Source organism: Gastrolobium bilobum, unplaced genomic scaffold, assembly GCF_033153095.1.
Source record: "Gastrolobium bilobum isolate Gb01-03AN ecotype WA unplaced genomic scaffold, APGP_CSIRO_Gbil_v1 utg58662, whole genome shotgun sequence".
In the NCBI taxonomy this organism is placed as follows: Eukaryota; Viridiplantae; Streptophyta; class Magnoliopsida; order Fabales; family Fabaceae; genus Gastrolobium; species Gastrolobium bilobum.
The window spans coordinates 76,825-93,656 of record NW_026895569.1 but is presented as its reverse complement, the minus strand read 5'-3'; the positions used below and the strand labels follow the sequence as shown (position 1 = coordinate 93,656).

Below are 16,832 nucleotides of genomic sequence, written 5' to 3'. Positions count from 1 at the left end.
AACATGCATATAACCATACCCCCATGGGACATGGTGGAACCACAACATGGCTAAACCGAAGACACGAAAGCTTACCTTGCAAGCTAGCTATCCAAGCCAAGAGTCCACAAAATCTCAAAGCCCAAACACAGCAGTATCACAATCTGTTATGGACCAATAATACATCATTAATCAAACTCTACAAGCATACACTTAAAGACAACGTCTTTCCTTTACGTTTTACGTCTTAAGGCTTCTAACAAAGCCACAAGCCCTTAATCACATGATTCTGACTTGGTTCATTAATTACAGAAGTTCAACTTCATCAATCTAGGGTCCACAAACCCCCAATAGCCTACTGTACACACAGCACAGTTACTGTTCTACGAAAATCTCAGAATATCCGGATATTCCTCGGGGGCATATCCGGATATCCAATATCCGGATATCTCACTGTACATATCTGGATATCAATATCCGGATATCCAGATCCCCATATCCGGATATCCAATATCCGGATATTTCACGATCAGATATCCGGATATTTCACGACAGAATTTCGTTTCTGCATTTTGTGAAGATATCCTTCCAAGGTTTGGTTTTTACCGAAAAAAGACACTTAAACATGCATTTCTAGGTGTGTTTGACATTACCCAACGTTAGGTTATCATCTTAAGCCCTTTACATGCATCAAGGTTCCATTTTTAAGCATAAAAACTCAAGTTCAAGTGTGATGATCATACCACAAGCTCAAAACAGCAAAGGGAGATGCTCTTGGAGCTCACTTGAAGCTCCCACAGTTCTGACTTCCAAGGTAAACGAAAATGGTGCACAAGGTAGCTCTTTTACTCAACAAGGAAGCTCCTTGAAGCTTCAAAACACCAAATAAAGACTCCCACCCTTCAAACACAAAACTCATAAGCTCAAACCCCCTTCACACAGGTTCTCTAACTCAGAAAGGTGACTCTTTTCTGCTCACAAGGCTCACACCCTCAAGACCAAGTGTTTAGGAAGAGGTATCAAGAAGGTAGAAGGTCACAAGGCTCATACAAGAGGAAAGGGAGCACCAAAACAGTGCAAACTGATCAGCCTCGAAGGTATCCACGCATAGAAGTATGTTTTCTAGGGTTTTGTGCCCTTCATAAGTGTATTTATAGGCCACTTAAGCATTAAACACACAGTATTAACTTAATTAGCTATGCTTAACATTTTAATTCCAAACTCAGGATTCTTAACCTACTCAATTTTACAAGAATTATCATATTTTTATTATATTTTTTGGAGCACCTTTCTGGTACGCGCTTTTCATAGCCAGTATTAGTTTCTGGCACCAGTTCTCATTATTTTAACTTGAAACTCGTTTTAAAAGTCCTATATATTATTCTAGGAATTATCACGCACTTATTATAATTTTCCGGGATACTTTTTCAGTACGCATTTATACTGACTAGCAGAACCGGTATCTGCACTTTTCTTCCGAAAAGCGACTTTCAGCATACTTAATCAATTACTATAATTATAAGAGCCTCATAATAATTATTAGGGTCAATTATTGAATTATTTCCTAATTTTCACATTTAATTAATTAATTTCCTTAATTAACGGTGCGGGTTCTTACAGCGACAGTGGTGCTAATGGTGGCATAGTTGCAGCGGCAGCGGCGACGACAGTGGATGCGACGATAGTGATGATAATGACATGATGGTGGCGGTGGTGTAGTGGTGGCATGATAATGGTAATGGCGGTGATGGTGACAGTAGTGGTCGCGATAATGGTGATGGTGATGACATGGTGTGGTGACAGCAGTGGCTGCGAGAATGGTGATGGTGATGACATGGTGGTGGCGGCGGCGGCTGCGATGGCGATGTAGTGGTGGTGTCATGGTGGTGGTGGCTTTGACGTGGCTACGATGGTGGTGGTGGTGGTGGTTGGTGATGGTGGTAATGATAATGGTGGTGACGGTGGTGGTGGTGGCGGTGGTCGTGTTGGGAAGGTGGTGACGGTGGTGATGATGGTAGTGGTAGAGAGTAATTGAGAGAGATAAGTGTTTCTCATTTTGTGCCCGGGAACAAAGAAACAGAAATTTTTTTATTCTTTTTTTTGTTCCGCATCATAAAAATTAAACCGGTTCATCTCGGGAACAAAAAAATAAACTGATTTTATCAAACGAGTTTTCTATCCATTGCTGCTCCCGGGAGCAGAAATTAAAAAAAGAATTGATTTCGGGAAGGTTGTCATGCACACCCAAAGCGACTGCAAAAATGATTTTACCTATATATATATGGGTTCGCTTTTTCTGCAGTTACTGCAGATAAGTTATCTGCAGTAAGCCCAATACGACGTCGTTTTGGAGCGGAAATCATGGTGTTTTTGTAATTTTAATTTATTTCAGGGTTATAATAGTCTTTATATTTATAATTTTTTAAGATTTCAATATCAAAACGACGTCATTTTGAGAATAAATGCAGATAATTTATCTGCATTAACTGCAGAAACATTTTTCCTTATATATATATATATATATATATATATATATATATATGGATAAACATTTATATAGCCACTTTAGATAAAGTTATCTATAGTTATCCCAAAAATTACGTCGTTTTGATTAATGAAGGGTGTTTCCGTAATTTTAGGTAAATTTATGAAGGTTGTTTCCATAAAAAAAATTTCTTATCATATACATTTTACTGAAACACCCTTCATTAATCAAAACGATATTGTTTTTTGTGTAACTGTAGATAACATTATCTAAAGTGATTGTAGAAATATTATATATATATATATATATATATATATATATATATATATAAATGACATAACTTTGTGTCATTTAAAATGACAAATATTTTTCCCATATATATATATAAATGGGAGGGGTTATATTTACAACCCAAATAGTTTATAAACTCTTACAACTATATATTAACCGTTGATTTCCGTCAATCAACAGTTGTCATTTATTGTGAATTAATAATTAATTAATAAATTTGATTTGCGAAAATCTTAACCGTTGATTGACAGAAATCAACGGTTAAGATATGGTTGTAAGAAGTTGCAAACCAAAATAGGTTGTAAATATAACCTTCCTCAAATTTTATACACATGCAAATTTCAATTAAATACGATTAATGAATTTTACTTTTTATGAAAAAGGATGAAAAACTCGTTCAATATTAAAATACGGTAGCTGAACATTGATTTCATAAAAAAAAAAAAAAAATATATATATATATATATATATATATATATATATATATTTGTATCTGGGGTCATTGAAATATATGTAAGTTCGAATTTTTCTTTTAACGAAACAATAATCATAATACGAGAAATGTTATATTTACCATCTATTTTGATTTATAATTTCTTACGACCATATCTTTAGACAAACTTATTAATGATGTCCTATCAGAAAATTAAAGTATTGTCAAAGAATTTAATTAATTTGCATCAATAACAGAGCATAATAAGGGTGGGAAGGACTGTAGGAGTAAAGTATAGAATTGATGGTATTATCTTCTTCATTGGCTTTTAATTATTTTATTTTGCGCAAAAACTGTAACGATGAATTTATTACTATTGTATTGTTAGACTATATATATATATATATATATATATAATATATATATATAAAATATATGTGTGTTATATGAGTATTTTAAATTTTATAAGTCCTATTTATATATGTATTATTGAATTATTTATAATGATCAATACGCTCAACTAATTAAATTGAATTGAGTTGTCTACCAAAAAAAAAAATTGAATTGAGTTCACACAAAACTATAAAGTTTGATTTTTGAGATTCGGATTGTTTTATGAAAAAATAATATACCCATAGTTGTCAAATAATTTACCCAAAATTGTCAAATAATGTTTTCTGAACACATTATCAAACCATACCCCAGTCATATATTTTTCAATCTAAAGACAACCAACCCCACATCTTTTGAGTGGAACACCTCAAAGCTCTGCAACATCTGTCCATCTCATTGACAAATTGGTTAGGATCCTTAGACACATTTGATCTACAAATGTTGGTAGATGAAGCAGAAAAAAATCTGTTAATACACCAGAACCACCAGCTTCAACCAGAGTTGCTTTACACTATAATAGTATCAATTAAAATTATATTACGATTACTTTACAAAATATAGAATAATAGTATCAATTAATAATAATTTCATAAATTCAATGTATATCCAAACAACATAATATAGAATAAAATCATTCAAAAAGTCTATTTAACCAATAAAATGAGGTGAAATGAATTGAGGAGAGAGAAAATGCTATTATGAGTAGTATAAAAAATATAAAATAAAAATAAAAATCAGTATACTAGACCAGCCCGAGAGGCTTTAAGGCCAGACTTTTGAATTGAAGTTTGATACCTTTTTATTAAACAAGGTTTTATATAAGTCAAAGTCTGATTACAACAACTAATTTTAAACATATAAGCCCAGACCTTCATGAGCTAGACCAAAGACCCCTGGTTCGTTTACCAGCCTATTTATAACCCTATTTTATTAATAAATAATTAAACACTATAAAATTTCTTAGGTAGGACGTGACATGTTACATAAATATAAAACCAGTTTAAATCCACAATCATATTGCATTTGATAAATGCTATTATTTCCAGCTTATGTAGTTTATTCATTTATCTTGCTAAATAAACCATCTCAGTCTATATTATCTAGCTCAAATCCTGTAATGTTGAAGAGCAGAGGTTCCATCAAGGCCTTTTGCATTGTAGTAGGCTACATAATCTGTAACTGTGGTTTCTCTGTATTTGAGAGGATTTTCTTCTGATAATAATTCTTTTATAGGTCCGTAGAGCTTCGGTGATGATTTAGGATGAGTCCTGAAAAAGCATGCAAAAGATATTCTTGGACCTATGTGATTTGCCAGTACTCTATGTTCAACACTCTTGAATCTGTCATTTGTAACAATCTGCACTTCAACTAAAATTAATAGTTAGCTATATTCATATAAGCTCATTTCACATATCATAAGAATTTGTAAAGTTTCAATTTCATACAAGGCTTTTGCTTTTAACCGGGTTAAAATATTAATGCAAATAAGGCATTACTTTATTCCTAACCAATATTTGAACATGTAAGGGCAGTCATAAATATATTAAGCATCAAGAGCACCAACATAACATAGACTAGCCATTTTAATATAATCACTAATAAAGTGTATTATTTTGTGGCAATGAAGCTGTAGATGCAATAAGCATTCACAATAAATGTATCAGGAAATTCACATACGCAGAATATCAACAGAAAACTTGCCTGCAGAAGATCACCAATATTAACTACAAGAGCCCCAGGTACTGGGGGTATATCAATCCACTTGTCCTTGTAAAGAACCTGGAGGCCACCAATATGGTCTTGGAGAAGCACTGTGAGAAAACAATTATCAGAATGCTTGGTTGTTCCCATAGTCAATTCTGGTTCAGGGCATGCAGGATAGTAATGGCCAAGAAAAAAAAGCCCCTCAGCACAACCCATGTTTTTTAAATGGTCTGAATGTAGCCCAAGAGCTTCTGATAGTAATTCAAACAGTGCAATTCCCAGTTTCATTATATTTGTCCCATATTCCAGAAGTATATCCCTACAAGAATATGCAGTCAACAAACAATTAAATGCCTTATAGTAGAAAAAGAAAGTTTAACTTTGGATCTTCTTCCACTTTGTAACTTAACTTGCATTGGCTTGTATAGCTGTTTGTCTAACTTCATAATACGTTACAACCTTGATTCATAATTCTTCACTTTAACAAAAGTGGGAGACACACTTTATAGCCTATTGTGCTACTGGGAGGATATCAGAATCTTATTCAGGAACTAAGGATGATTCTTCGGTTTTGCACCTATTTAATTTTTTTTTTTTTTATCACTTTGTCCCTCTACCCAAATTATATATCTCTTATATTAAGTTGACACTATTTGTAAATTTCATGTATATTAATGCCAAACAAATATAAACTTCTGAAACTAAATATACCTTGATCTAAGTGGCCTAAGATTTGGGACAGTATACAAGCATGGACTTACCTGCATACTACTGGCAAATCTTCTGGTTTGGGAGTATAAGGAGCCAAGTAACAAGCAAAAGTGTCCCTCCAATTGAGTGCTGGTGAACTATACAGATCAAAGTTGCTATTATAAACAAATGGCCTAGTCTGATCACGGGTATATAGCTCTTTTTTCACCTCACTATCTTTTTCATGAAACCTTCGCACCCCATCTTTTATGTCCTCTAGAACAGTCACAGGGATGCCATGATTAACAACCTGAAAGAAACCCCATGTCTCAGATGCTTCCCTTATTCTGCCTATGATTTCTTGGCGTGTACTTTGATCTTTGCCAACACCTGCAAGGTCTATAACAGGAATAATATGTTCTGTGTTGCCTAAATTTGAGGCCTTCACAAATTTATCAGGTTGATGATGAAATATTCTTGGGATCTTTGCAACCCCTTCATCAACAAGGCCTTTAACACCGGTTTTCATGTCATCAAATGCTTTCAGCTCACGCAGTCTTTCAGAGTCTTGCTTAACTGTGCCTGCAATTTCATCTGAAAACCCCATGTTGCTTCTGTTTGTAGTGATCTCAAGAGTGTAAAATCTTATCCTGAAACCTTCAGAGCAGAACGAGAAGAGAAAAATAGCAAGAGAACAACTGTTACTCTGTTTAAGATAAGGTTACAAAAAGTAACCTTGAAAATAATACAATGTGTGGCTATCAGTAAGTTCTACACACACACAAGTAATGCGTGGCTATCATACACTACACACACATATATGTATTTTACAAGCTGAAAATAAAACAAAAGACTAAGTTCTACAAGATATTACGTTTAGACTATAGAAAGTAATGCTATGAATGTGAAGGAAACATTTGTATTTCGGAGATAATGAAAATGTGTTGTATTTTACTAGTCTTTTGGCCGCACTATGTGCAGGAATTTTTATAAATACATATCAGTGTAGTAATGAAAATGTGAGTACTTCTTCTAATTACTTCTTTTGATCAGTAAGGAATTTTCAAAATATTGTTGAATTGGACGTTAAATTTAGGAAATAGTTACATACTAATCAAAGTAAATGAGTTTTTTTTTTTTTTTTTTTAATTTTTTTTCCTTATTGAGCATGCCTTTACCTTTTCATGTGTATCTATAAAACTTTTTGTCTTCTGATTCAATTGGTATAGGTTATGATGTATCGATAATTTAAAAATTTTGATGTGTCGTGTTCAATATTTTTTGACATTTTAACACGTGTTGCAGATACTCAAAATAGATTGTGTTATATTTTTAGTTCAAACTATTAGGGTATAGGTACGAAAATTTGTTCTAAAACAAGGAGGCAGAGAAATTAAAATACTACCATATTAAATTATGAATACATAATAGTTTGGAATCAATCTACGAATCTATTGCATTTAGTCATGCTCAGATTAAGTGCAATAGGGTGCACGGCCGCACCCAATGTAGATGCGACTCAATGGATGCTAACACATGGTACGAAAAATTCAATAGTTTGATCGTAAAGCTTCAAAAAGCTATAGCTTTTGACTCGGGTGTCCGAATCAAGTAATTTTTTTATTCCACATAACTTTTTGAGATCTACGCAATGACATCTTATTGAAAGAGATTTGGTCAAAAAAATTTCAAAAAATATGAAGAGCTCAAATTTACCATAAAACTTTAGAAGACCATAACTTTTGACTCGAGAGTGCAAATTAGATTTATTTTTATTCCATATAATCTACGCACTAAAAAAATTCACCAAGGATTTTGTTAGTATTGGAAAAGTAAAATTTAAATAACATCATTCACAAAAATAAAATATACTAAACGGGGCACAAAGAAGCACTTTTTGGGAAAAAAATTTAACCAAATCCTCTCCGGCAATTTGCCAACGCGTAGCTCTCAAAAAGTTACATGGATTAAAAAAAAACACCTGATTCAGACTCCCAAGTCAAAAGTTATGGCATTCTGAAGTTTTACGATAAAATATCTCAAATTCGAAAAAAATATTGATTTTTTTTGACCAAATCCCCTCCAATGAGATGTCCTTGCGTAGCTCTCGAAAATCTATGTGAAATAAAGAAAATTACTTGATTCAGACTTCCGAGTCAAAAGTTATGACACTCTAAAATTCTAAGATAAAATATCTCAAATTCGAAAACATATTGGATTGTTTTTTTGACCAAATCCTCTCCAATGAGATGTCATTGCGTAAATCTAGAAAAAAAATCTGAAATAAAAAAAGTTACCTGATTCGGACACCCGAATAAAAAATTATGGCCTTCCAAAATTTTACAGTTAAACTATTGACTTTTTATGTCACATGTCATCACCAAATGTGTTGTGCCTAAATTAGACACGACTGTGTATCATATTGCATCTAATCTGGGCGCTAGCGGTAACTGAATACAATAGATCTATAAATTAGTTACTAATTGTTATCTATTCGTAATTTGTTATTAAAATAATTATTTTAATTTTTTCCCCAAACAATGATGAAACCAAAACTCTTGGGCCTATATGCTTTGCTAAAACTCTCTCCTGAACACTAATGAACCTGTCACTGGTAACGAGCTGAACAAAAAACAGTGAAACTAATAATCATAATCTTATGTATAACCTGTGCTACTTTTTTAGACAATGTACACAAATTAAGAAGTAAAACAATTAAAAGGACAATATGGGCCTGTTTGATAACTGTTTTAGAAAACAGTTTTTAAATTTTAAAAACAAAAGTTTAAAAAACTTGTTTGATAGACGGTGTTTTCTGAAATCTATTCTCAAAACAGTATCTGTTTTTTAATTTTTAGAACTGAAATCTCAAAACACCTATGAGGTGTTTTTGTTGAGTTTCTATTCTTAAAGAATGAGAAGATGGAGAACAAATTGTTCTCATTAATGGCACAATTGTAAATAATAATAAGCCAGCCACTCCCATGTATCAGGTTTCGACACTCATTAATCGGAAACAAGTTTTTTTGTTTTATAATTTTTAAAACTCTTTTCAAAATTAATTTACCAAACAGAATTTTTTCTTTTCTAGGTCTGAAAATCAGCTCTAAAAAACTATTTTATAAAATAATTTTCAAAACAAAAAAACTAAAACATTTTCAAACAGAGTTGATATCATTTCATAAAGTTCCTAGGGAATGGTTTGACCCATTGCGCGAACTGAAACATGACGATTTTGACAAGATTGCTTGTTTTAGGATTTTGACAACACTTAATTTTAATTTTTAATCTACATGCATTTAATGATTGTAATTTATTAAGTTACGATTATTAATTAATTATTAATTTTTAATAAATTACAATCATTATAAATATATATAAATCAATGATTAAAAGTAAAGTGTAAGTTGTGCCTTTATTCTCGATTATTTTGATAATTGACCGAGAATAAATCACAAGTATGATTCATATCTCTTATGTAATAGTCTTTCACTCACTAATAATATACACCTTAATGGTTAAAGTCTACATATTGATGTGACTTCAGACTTTTGAGTCCCCGAATTCACTCTTGAATATATGCTATACACCAGGCACAACTAGAGCTTGGAAGACTCACGGATATTCACTCGGATTACAATCCATCTTCAGAACAATGGATTTTCATATGGGTTGAAATTGGGTCGAGTTGACCCGTATGAAGGTTGGAGAAACCAGTATCGATGAAACATGTTTCAATTTTGTGACTTTGGGTTTCGTGAAATTAATCGATATTCAAATCTTGGTTTCTGTGTCACGATTCACATTTGGTTTAAAGTGACGGATTTTTCTAACGTGCTGCAGGCTCACGGGATTATTTCATGATCTTTTACTAAAAAAGAAAGAAAAAAATCATTTATACTCTATTTTTTTTCAAAATTCCATCTTAATTAATTTTTTTTACTACTTTTGGAATAGAAACTTCTACTCCGGGAGCATATTATAAACGGGCTCTAAAGTGACCTGTGTGACACTGTTTATGATTTGTATTAGAAGGTAAAAAAGAGGAAATGAAAAATATTGATTTCATTGTTTATGGTAATTGATTTGTACAATGATTGAGCTCTTATATAAAAGAGCATGACAGAAAAGAGAAAGATCTAGAATATCACTGAAATACTAAACTACCCTTATACTTAATATCTAATAATTTGAAATTTTCACAAATTGTAATTTTGGTTTCACATTCAGTTTTTCATTGCTTCATATTAACGTGATTGTTACAGTTGCGTGAATTTGGAATTTTGCCTTAGCTTTGCTCCAATATTTTGGTGTCATAGTACTGTTCGTGTGACTTGAAATTTTTCACTGTTTCACGAGTTGGACCCCATCAGTTAGCATTAGTGTTGTTTGTTGGAGTTGGACCATTAATGCATTGTTACCAATTGTTATTGTTCTGATATTCACGTTTTTTAGTTTTGTGGGAATCCATGTTTAATATTCTGTTGCATGTTTAATGGCTATTTTCGAGAAACGTGCAAGATTATTATTTCATTGTTTTAGCTTTTTTTTAGAGTAAATAGTTTTTTTGTTACTAACAAAAAATACGGTCTTCACTTTAATTCCTTACAAAAATAATTAGTCTCGAGTTTCCTAAGAAATTTAAAGTGGACCATTTAGTTGAAATTATGGTCCCTCACAAATTCAAAAAAGACTCACATTAGTCCCTCGAAAGGACTAAAGTAGGTTCACTTTGAATTTCATAGAAACCAATCGACTAATTTTTTTTTATAAGGAACTAAAGTGGAGATCGTGTTTTTTTGTTAAGGATAAAAAAAAATGTATTTATTTTTTTTTACTTCAGCTACTTGTTAGCGTTACTGTTACGTAATATTCAAAAAAGCATGAATTTTAATTTTCGTGAAACGTGCCTGTGACCTTATCATTCATTGTTTGGATATTTAGATTTGGTTTCGCATTTTCCGTTACATGACCTAAATTGAGGTATTGAATTATTGGTTTAATCAGTGGATTATTGATTCGATTTTATGACTCGGTAAATATACATAAATTTATAATTTATATTAAAAAAATTATAAATATACTTAAATATCTATAAAAAATAATATAAATTTCAAATATTTTAATATAAAAAATAATAAATTATGCATCATTGTCCAACAAAAGATCAATCAAATATATAATATTTGTGATATTGCTATTTCATGTTCAGTAAACAACATCTTTAACTATAAATCAAATTCGTGCATATTGCATAACTAAGATAATACTAATGTTGTGTGTATATAATCTATGTAAGTTAATAAGTTATAGATTACTTAAATATTTCAAAAGAAAAGAAATCATTTGTATGTGAGTGTGAAAAAAAAGGAAAGTTTGATAAAAACAAATTAATTTTTTTTTAATGAACCAGGCTGGGTCATCAGTTGAACCGAAAACCGACCAGGTCACATCAATTCTATAACATGACCGGTCCAATATAAAAATCAAACCGATTACATAATCGATTCACCGATTTTCAGATCGACCCGACTGAATCAATCCGATTTTTATAACATTGTCTTTAATTTCGCACCTGCTTGTTACCAATGAATCACTGTTAGGCATTAAGCCAGTCCGATATTTGTTAGTTGCGTAAATTAAATTAGGTGATTTTAGTGATTCACTATTGTTATTAAATTTCGTAATTTAATATTAATATTTAATTATTTGATATTATTGTTTATGGTTAGATGCAGTAATATAATAAATAATATCGTTGATCTATATAAATTAATTAATTAAAGCTTAGCCACAGTAACTTTAATTATTATTTTTTTGGTAAATAACTTTAATTATTTAATATTGTATATTAAGAGCCTCTAGATCACATAATATTATTTGCAATTAGTCACATATAATACAATAAATATCATCCCACATAAATTTTTATTATAATATTATGTAATTAATTAGGATAAAATATTAAATTATATCTTTTGATTTGTCCACAAGGATCAAGAAATATAATTTAATAGTTTTATTATGATGATTGTGTGAATTTAATTGAATTAAAATTTTAGCCTACAGGCAAATTTTATATCACTAAATTCATATTTTTTTTGAGCATGACCTTACATTGGTAAGGCATGATACATTATTTTTGTCTCAAATTTTAATGATAAGCATAAATGTTGAAGATTTTGCAGTTATACAACCTATTAATACTATTGATGTCCCGAGATTGAAAGGGGATAATTACCCTATTTGGAAGGAAAAGATTATGCTAATGTTAGGGTATACGAATATTGATTATGCTATCAAGAAAGATGAGTCACCGACTATTACGTTGAACAGTGAACAAGATGAGGTGGATATATATGAGAAATGGAAAAGATCTAACCGAATCTGCGTGATGTTCATTGAAATAAAAATATCGGCTGGTATTAGGGGCTTAGTTGAACAGTATGACAATGTGAGAGTGCTCCTGAAGTCCATTGATGAACAATTTGAGACTTAAGGGAAGGTATTGGCCAATACCCTAATAATGAAGTTTTCTTCTATGAAGCTCACTACTCTGAGGGGTGTGCGTGAGCATATCATGCATATGAGGGACATTGCGGCTCAACTTAAAACTCTGGAGGTGGACATGTCTGACTCCTTTCTGGTGCATTTCATTCTGAATACTCTCCCAGCAGCGTATAGTCCCTTTAAGATTTCCTACAACACACATAAAGACAAATGGTCTATTAATGAACTCATGACCATGTGTTTTCAGGAAGAGGGAAGGTTGTTGTTGGAACAAGGGGAGAGTTCTCTTATGAGAACTGAAAGGAAGAATAATCAGAAAGGCCATAAGAACAAGGGAAGTGGTAAAATACCATCTCAAGCTGGAATTAAGAAAGAATTCAGGTGTTTCTTCTGTAAGAAAAAGGGGCACATGAAGAAAGATTGCCCTAAGTTCAAGCTATGGTTTGAAAATAAGAGTATGCCTACCTCTTTAGTTTGTTATGAATCTAATATGATTAATATTAATCATAACACATGGTGGATTGATTCTAGTTCTACAATCCATATTTTGAATATTTTGCAGGGTATGGAAAACTTAAGGAAGCTAGTGGGAAGTGAGTTATGCATCTATTTAGGAAGCAAGATGAGTTCACCTGAGGAGGCTATTGGGACCTGCAATTTATTTTTAAGTAGTGGTTTTGTTTTAAATTTGGAAAATTGAGTAGAAGGTCTCAAATGGTAAAAATAATGTCGGAAAAGGATTCAGGACGAAAAATCGAGTGGATAGACAAGTTTTAGAAAATTTGATGAATAATGATTTTACCGGTGTAAAATATTGCGGTTATTTGTACTGATAAGCATGAAAATATGATCAGTATTTATAGGAAATAAAAATATGATATGAACGAGAAAATTATGAATTTGTGGGTTAAATTAGGTGATTTAAGAAAGTTAAGTGACATATGAGACTCACTTTAAGTGACTTAAGTGACAATTGGACAAGTGAGACACAAATTCTGAAATTTCTCTCTCCTCCTTCTCCTTCATCTGTCGTGTGAGTTGCCATTGGAGAGGGTTTGAGGTTTTGTGATTTGTAACTTTTTTTATAGACACTTTTGAGAGAAACTTCCAACTACAAAGTTGTTCCCCTTGAGATTGTGAGTGATTTTTATGTAGAGTGCACTTTGTGGAGAGCATTGTGGAGGGAGAAATCCTCCATTTTCAGCAACTCAAATATTGGTATTTTTGGGAAATTTTAGGGCTTTTTGTGTTGAACTATTGGTTGGAGATCATTCCCTTGGACCATTGGAGACTATTGGCGGTAAGATTTCACATTCTCATTTAGTTTTCCATGAGATCATAAATTGGGTGAGGGTTTTGAAGTTGTAAGTTGAGTTATGGTAGTTAGGAGTATTAAATGGTATGTCTCATTTGGAATTAAATGCTTAGAATGATAAATGATGATGATTGATGTAATAAAAATTATTGTGATTTGGGAATTTTAACTTAGGCAATTTTTTGATGAGTTTTCAAGACTTTATGAATTGACATGATGATGGGATTGGATAATTGAATTATGGGGCATTGGTGTGAATTAATAATAGGATTGTATGATATGTGTTAGTGTTAAATTGAATTGAAAGTCTTGGTTTATGCCTCTTGAAGAATTCGAACCATAGAAAGAATTTAGGGAAAAATGATGTGAAAAATGTGGTTTAAGCAAGGTTTAATGCTTTGGTGCATAATTGGTGGATTAGTGAATTTGATGGATGATTAAAAGGGTTGAGCTAGTTGAAATGAATGTGAGATAACCTTTAGGTGGGACATTATTGTTGTGTATTTAAATTTATGATAATATATGTGTTGATGATCATGGTTGTTGATCAATATAGGTTGTCTCTCACGGACGCAATAGTGGAGGATTAAACTTGGAGCGTACGTTTTGGAGCATTGTGCTTGGAGTTGAGGTAAACCTTTGGAACTTTGGTTTTAATCCCTTGTGTGCTCCACCACACCTAGTGGAAGGTTTTGGTTGGATTTTGTGTTTTTGACATTGTGTGAATATGTATGCTCATGCATTATTGCTTGATTGTGTGACATGCTTGGAGCATTTTGAGTGTGAAATTTTGTGATCTCTAGCAAGTAGATGTGTGTGGTTTGGACTTCCGCTGGAGATATCCTTTGGGGATTCCGGTCGAGTTTTGCCGTGGGGCCGACTCTGGGAACGGTACCAGGATGATCCAAACGTGGGACTTTCGCTGGATAGGGCTCATGAGGAGTTCCAGTTGGGTTTTGCCATGGGGTCGTCTCATCCATGAGAAAGGCACCAAGAAGCTTCCCAGGAGTTATATGATGGGGTCCTTGAACAGAATCCTTATGTGGATGTTCTTGGATTTGTGCCCAGTTGTTTGGTGATTTTGCATATTATGCATTTTACGTGATTTTATTTGTTGCACATTGAGTGAGCCATGGGGTGGAGTGATCCTCTAGTACCCTCAGTTTACTGAGATATATTTGTATATCTCACCTCGCGTTTGGGGACATCATTTCAGGTTATAGTGAGCATGGCGGAGCTTCTGGCAAAAGGCCCACTTAGTAGATGAGTTTAGGATGATATGCATATGGAGAGCATGGCATTTTGGAGGAGCATGATTGATGCACATAACATTACATTTAGCATTTTGGACTTAGATCATGAACATATTGCTTGTTGAGATTTCCATGCTTTTATGGAGTTCATGATTATATTTTAAGTCTTTAGTAATTGGTTTAGATTTCATGCCTATTGTGTATATTGGTATTTTGGTGAGCATGAGACTTGTCCATCGCCACACATTATGTTTAAAGGCATTTAGAGACTTATGGTGTAGAATGAGCCATATGATGTGTAAATGGCAAAGGATATGGTGAATGATGTAAAATGATACATTAGTATTAGTATATGCATGATGGAAGGGCCTAGAGCCTACTTTAGTACTTGTATAAGTTGTATGTTGAGCATCAAAGTGGTAGGAGTAGAAAACATGATCCATTTAGTGATTTAAAAGCTGTGAAAATGTGATTCTGCAGTATAGGAATCGATTCCACTTGAAAGGAATTGATTCCCAACATCACAGTGGCTGTATTTTACGTACTCTTGCTTCAGGGAATCAATTCCTTTTGGGTGGGAATCGATTCCTTAAAATAGGGGAGTCAAATTTTAGCTATTGTCTGTTACTATAGCTGCTGGGAATCGATTCCTGGAGTTTGGAAATCGATTCCCACTGCACAAATTTTGAAAATGTGTCATTTTATAACCTAGATTTAATGGTATTGCTTAGTGGGATTATAATTAATAAGTTAATGCTTCCGCATATTTTGCAATTACAATTATGGCGTTGTTTTAATTATTTACGAAAATGGGTAATGTTTAACAATGAGGATTTAATAAAAGGAAAAAGTTTACCCGTAATTTAATTAACTCAATTACTGTGATTGTACCTGCGCTTAATGCCATATGCAATGATAACATTACCGGTACGTAACGAGCTGTTACATTTTATGGTATCAGAGCAATTTCTTAGGGAACTCTGATTATTGTATGATTGAGTTAAGTGTTGCATTGTTGTATGTAGTCTCTTATTGATTACTGCATATGTGATTCCTTAGTATGGGTGTGATCAGCCCATTCCTTTGTGTTATATGTGTGGTCATCATAAGAAGCCTGCGTGGCAACCCTGGAGCACTTAATGCAAGTCCTTAGCCTGATGCTGAGGCTGCAATGTTGACTGCTCCACGGACAGATATGTTTGTAAATAAATTATATGTAGTTGAGGACTTAGTGAGAACAATTTGGAGGTATGTCTAACCCTTTTAGGTAGGATGCTACCATCGTTGGATTTGTGGTCGTATGGTTAGTAAGTATGATTGAAATGAGTTGATATCATGTTGATAGTGTTGGTAAACATTCCTTATATGTGTGGAGTAGTTAAAACAATGAGATACATATGGATTTAGTGGTCGGACTTTGACATGGAGAGTGACTTGGAACCCCGATGAACTTTTGAAAATTTGAATGGGTATGCTTATATGTAACGTTAGATAAGAAAGTTATAAGTCCTAAGTGAAGGGCATACACTTTAATGAATTGAGATGTTTGAGTGTAAAAATGATTTGAATCTTTAAGATCTAAAATTGGGGAATGTGAGTATCTTGGAATGACTATGACAATGATGTGTTAGGTACTTCAATGCTGAAATATGGAAATTGATTCCATGATGATTTAATGTTGATTGGACATAAGTGAGGACATCATGAAGTACTAGGAGTACAATAGAGGAAATTGAGAGAATTGCCATGGATGGCATTAGACAAGGTTCATTGAAAGTA

The 16,832-nt window shown here is 32.8% G+C and overlaps 1 protein-coding gene across 3 annotated transcripts; it reads right to left on the bottom strand.

Annotated features, from left to right (window-relative positions):
* Window positions 1-4,274: 4,274 nt before the first annotated feature.
* LOC133317138 (1-aminocyclopropane-1-carboxylate oxidase homolog 1-like) lies at window positions 4,275-6,738 on the bottom strand. Of its 3 annotated transcripts, none has more exons than XM_061518977.1 (3): window positions 6,047-6,738; window positions 5,272-5,604; window positions 4,275-4,921 (listed from the first exon to the last, which is right to left on the bottom strand). In XM_061518977.1, the coding sequence occupies exons 1-3, from the start codon at window positions 6,580-6,582 to the stop codon at window positions 4,687-4,689; spliced, it is 1,104 nt and encodes a 367-aa protein (XP_061374961.1). In that variant the 5' UTR covers window positions 6,583-6,738; the 3' UTR covers window positions 4,275-4,686. The 3 variants fall into 3 exon arrangements, with proteins under 3 accessions (XP_061374961.1, XP_061374969.1, XP_061374952.1); XM_061518985.1 differs by having other exon boundaries at window positions 4,283-4,938; window positions 5,283-5,604; window positions 6,062-6,734; XM_061518968.1 differs by having other exon boundaries at window positions 4,296-4,938; window positions 5,283-5,604; window positions 6,047-6,729.
* Window positions 6,739-16,832: the final 10,094 nt, after the last annotated feature.

What these genes read in the sequence shown, in the direction of transcription:
- LOC133317138 (XM_061518968.1), bottom strand. Translation starts at nt 6,582, where the DNA reads ATGGGGTTTTCAGATGAAATTGCAGGCACAGTTAAGCAAGACTCTGAA. An exon ending in GATTTGCCAGTAGTATGCAG is followed by an intron (nt 5,605 to 6,046) that starts GTAAGTCCATGC and finishes ATATTCTTGTAG; the next exon opens with GGATATACTTCTGGAATATG. An exon ending in ATATTGGTGATCTTCTGCAG is followed by an intron (nt 4,939 to 5,282) that starts GCAAGTTTTCTG and finishes GTTGAAGTGCAG; the next exon opens with ATTGTTACAAATGACAGATT.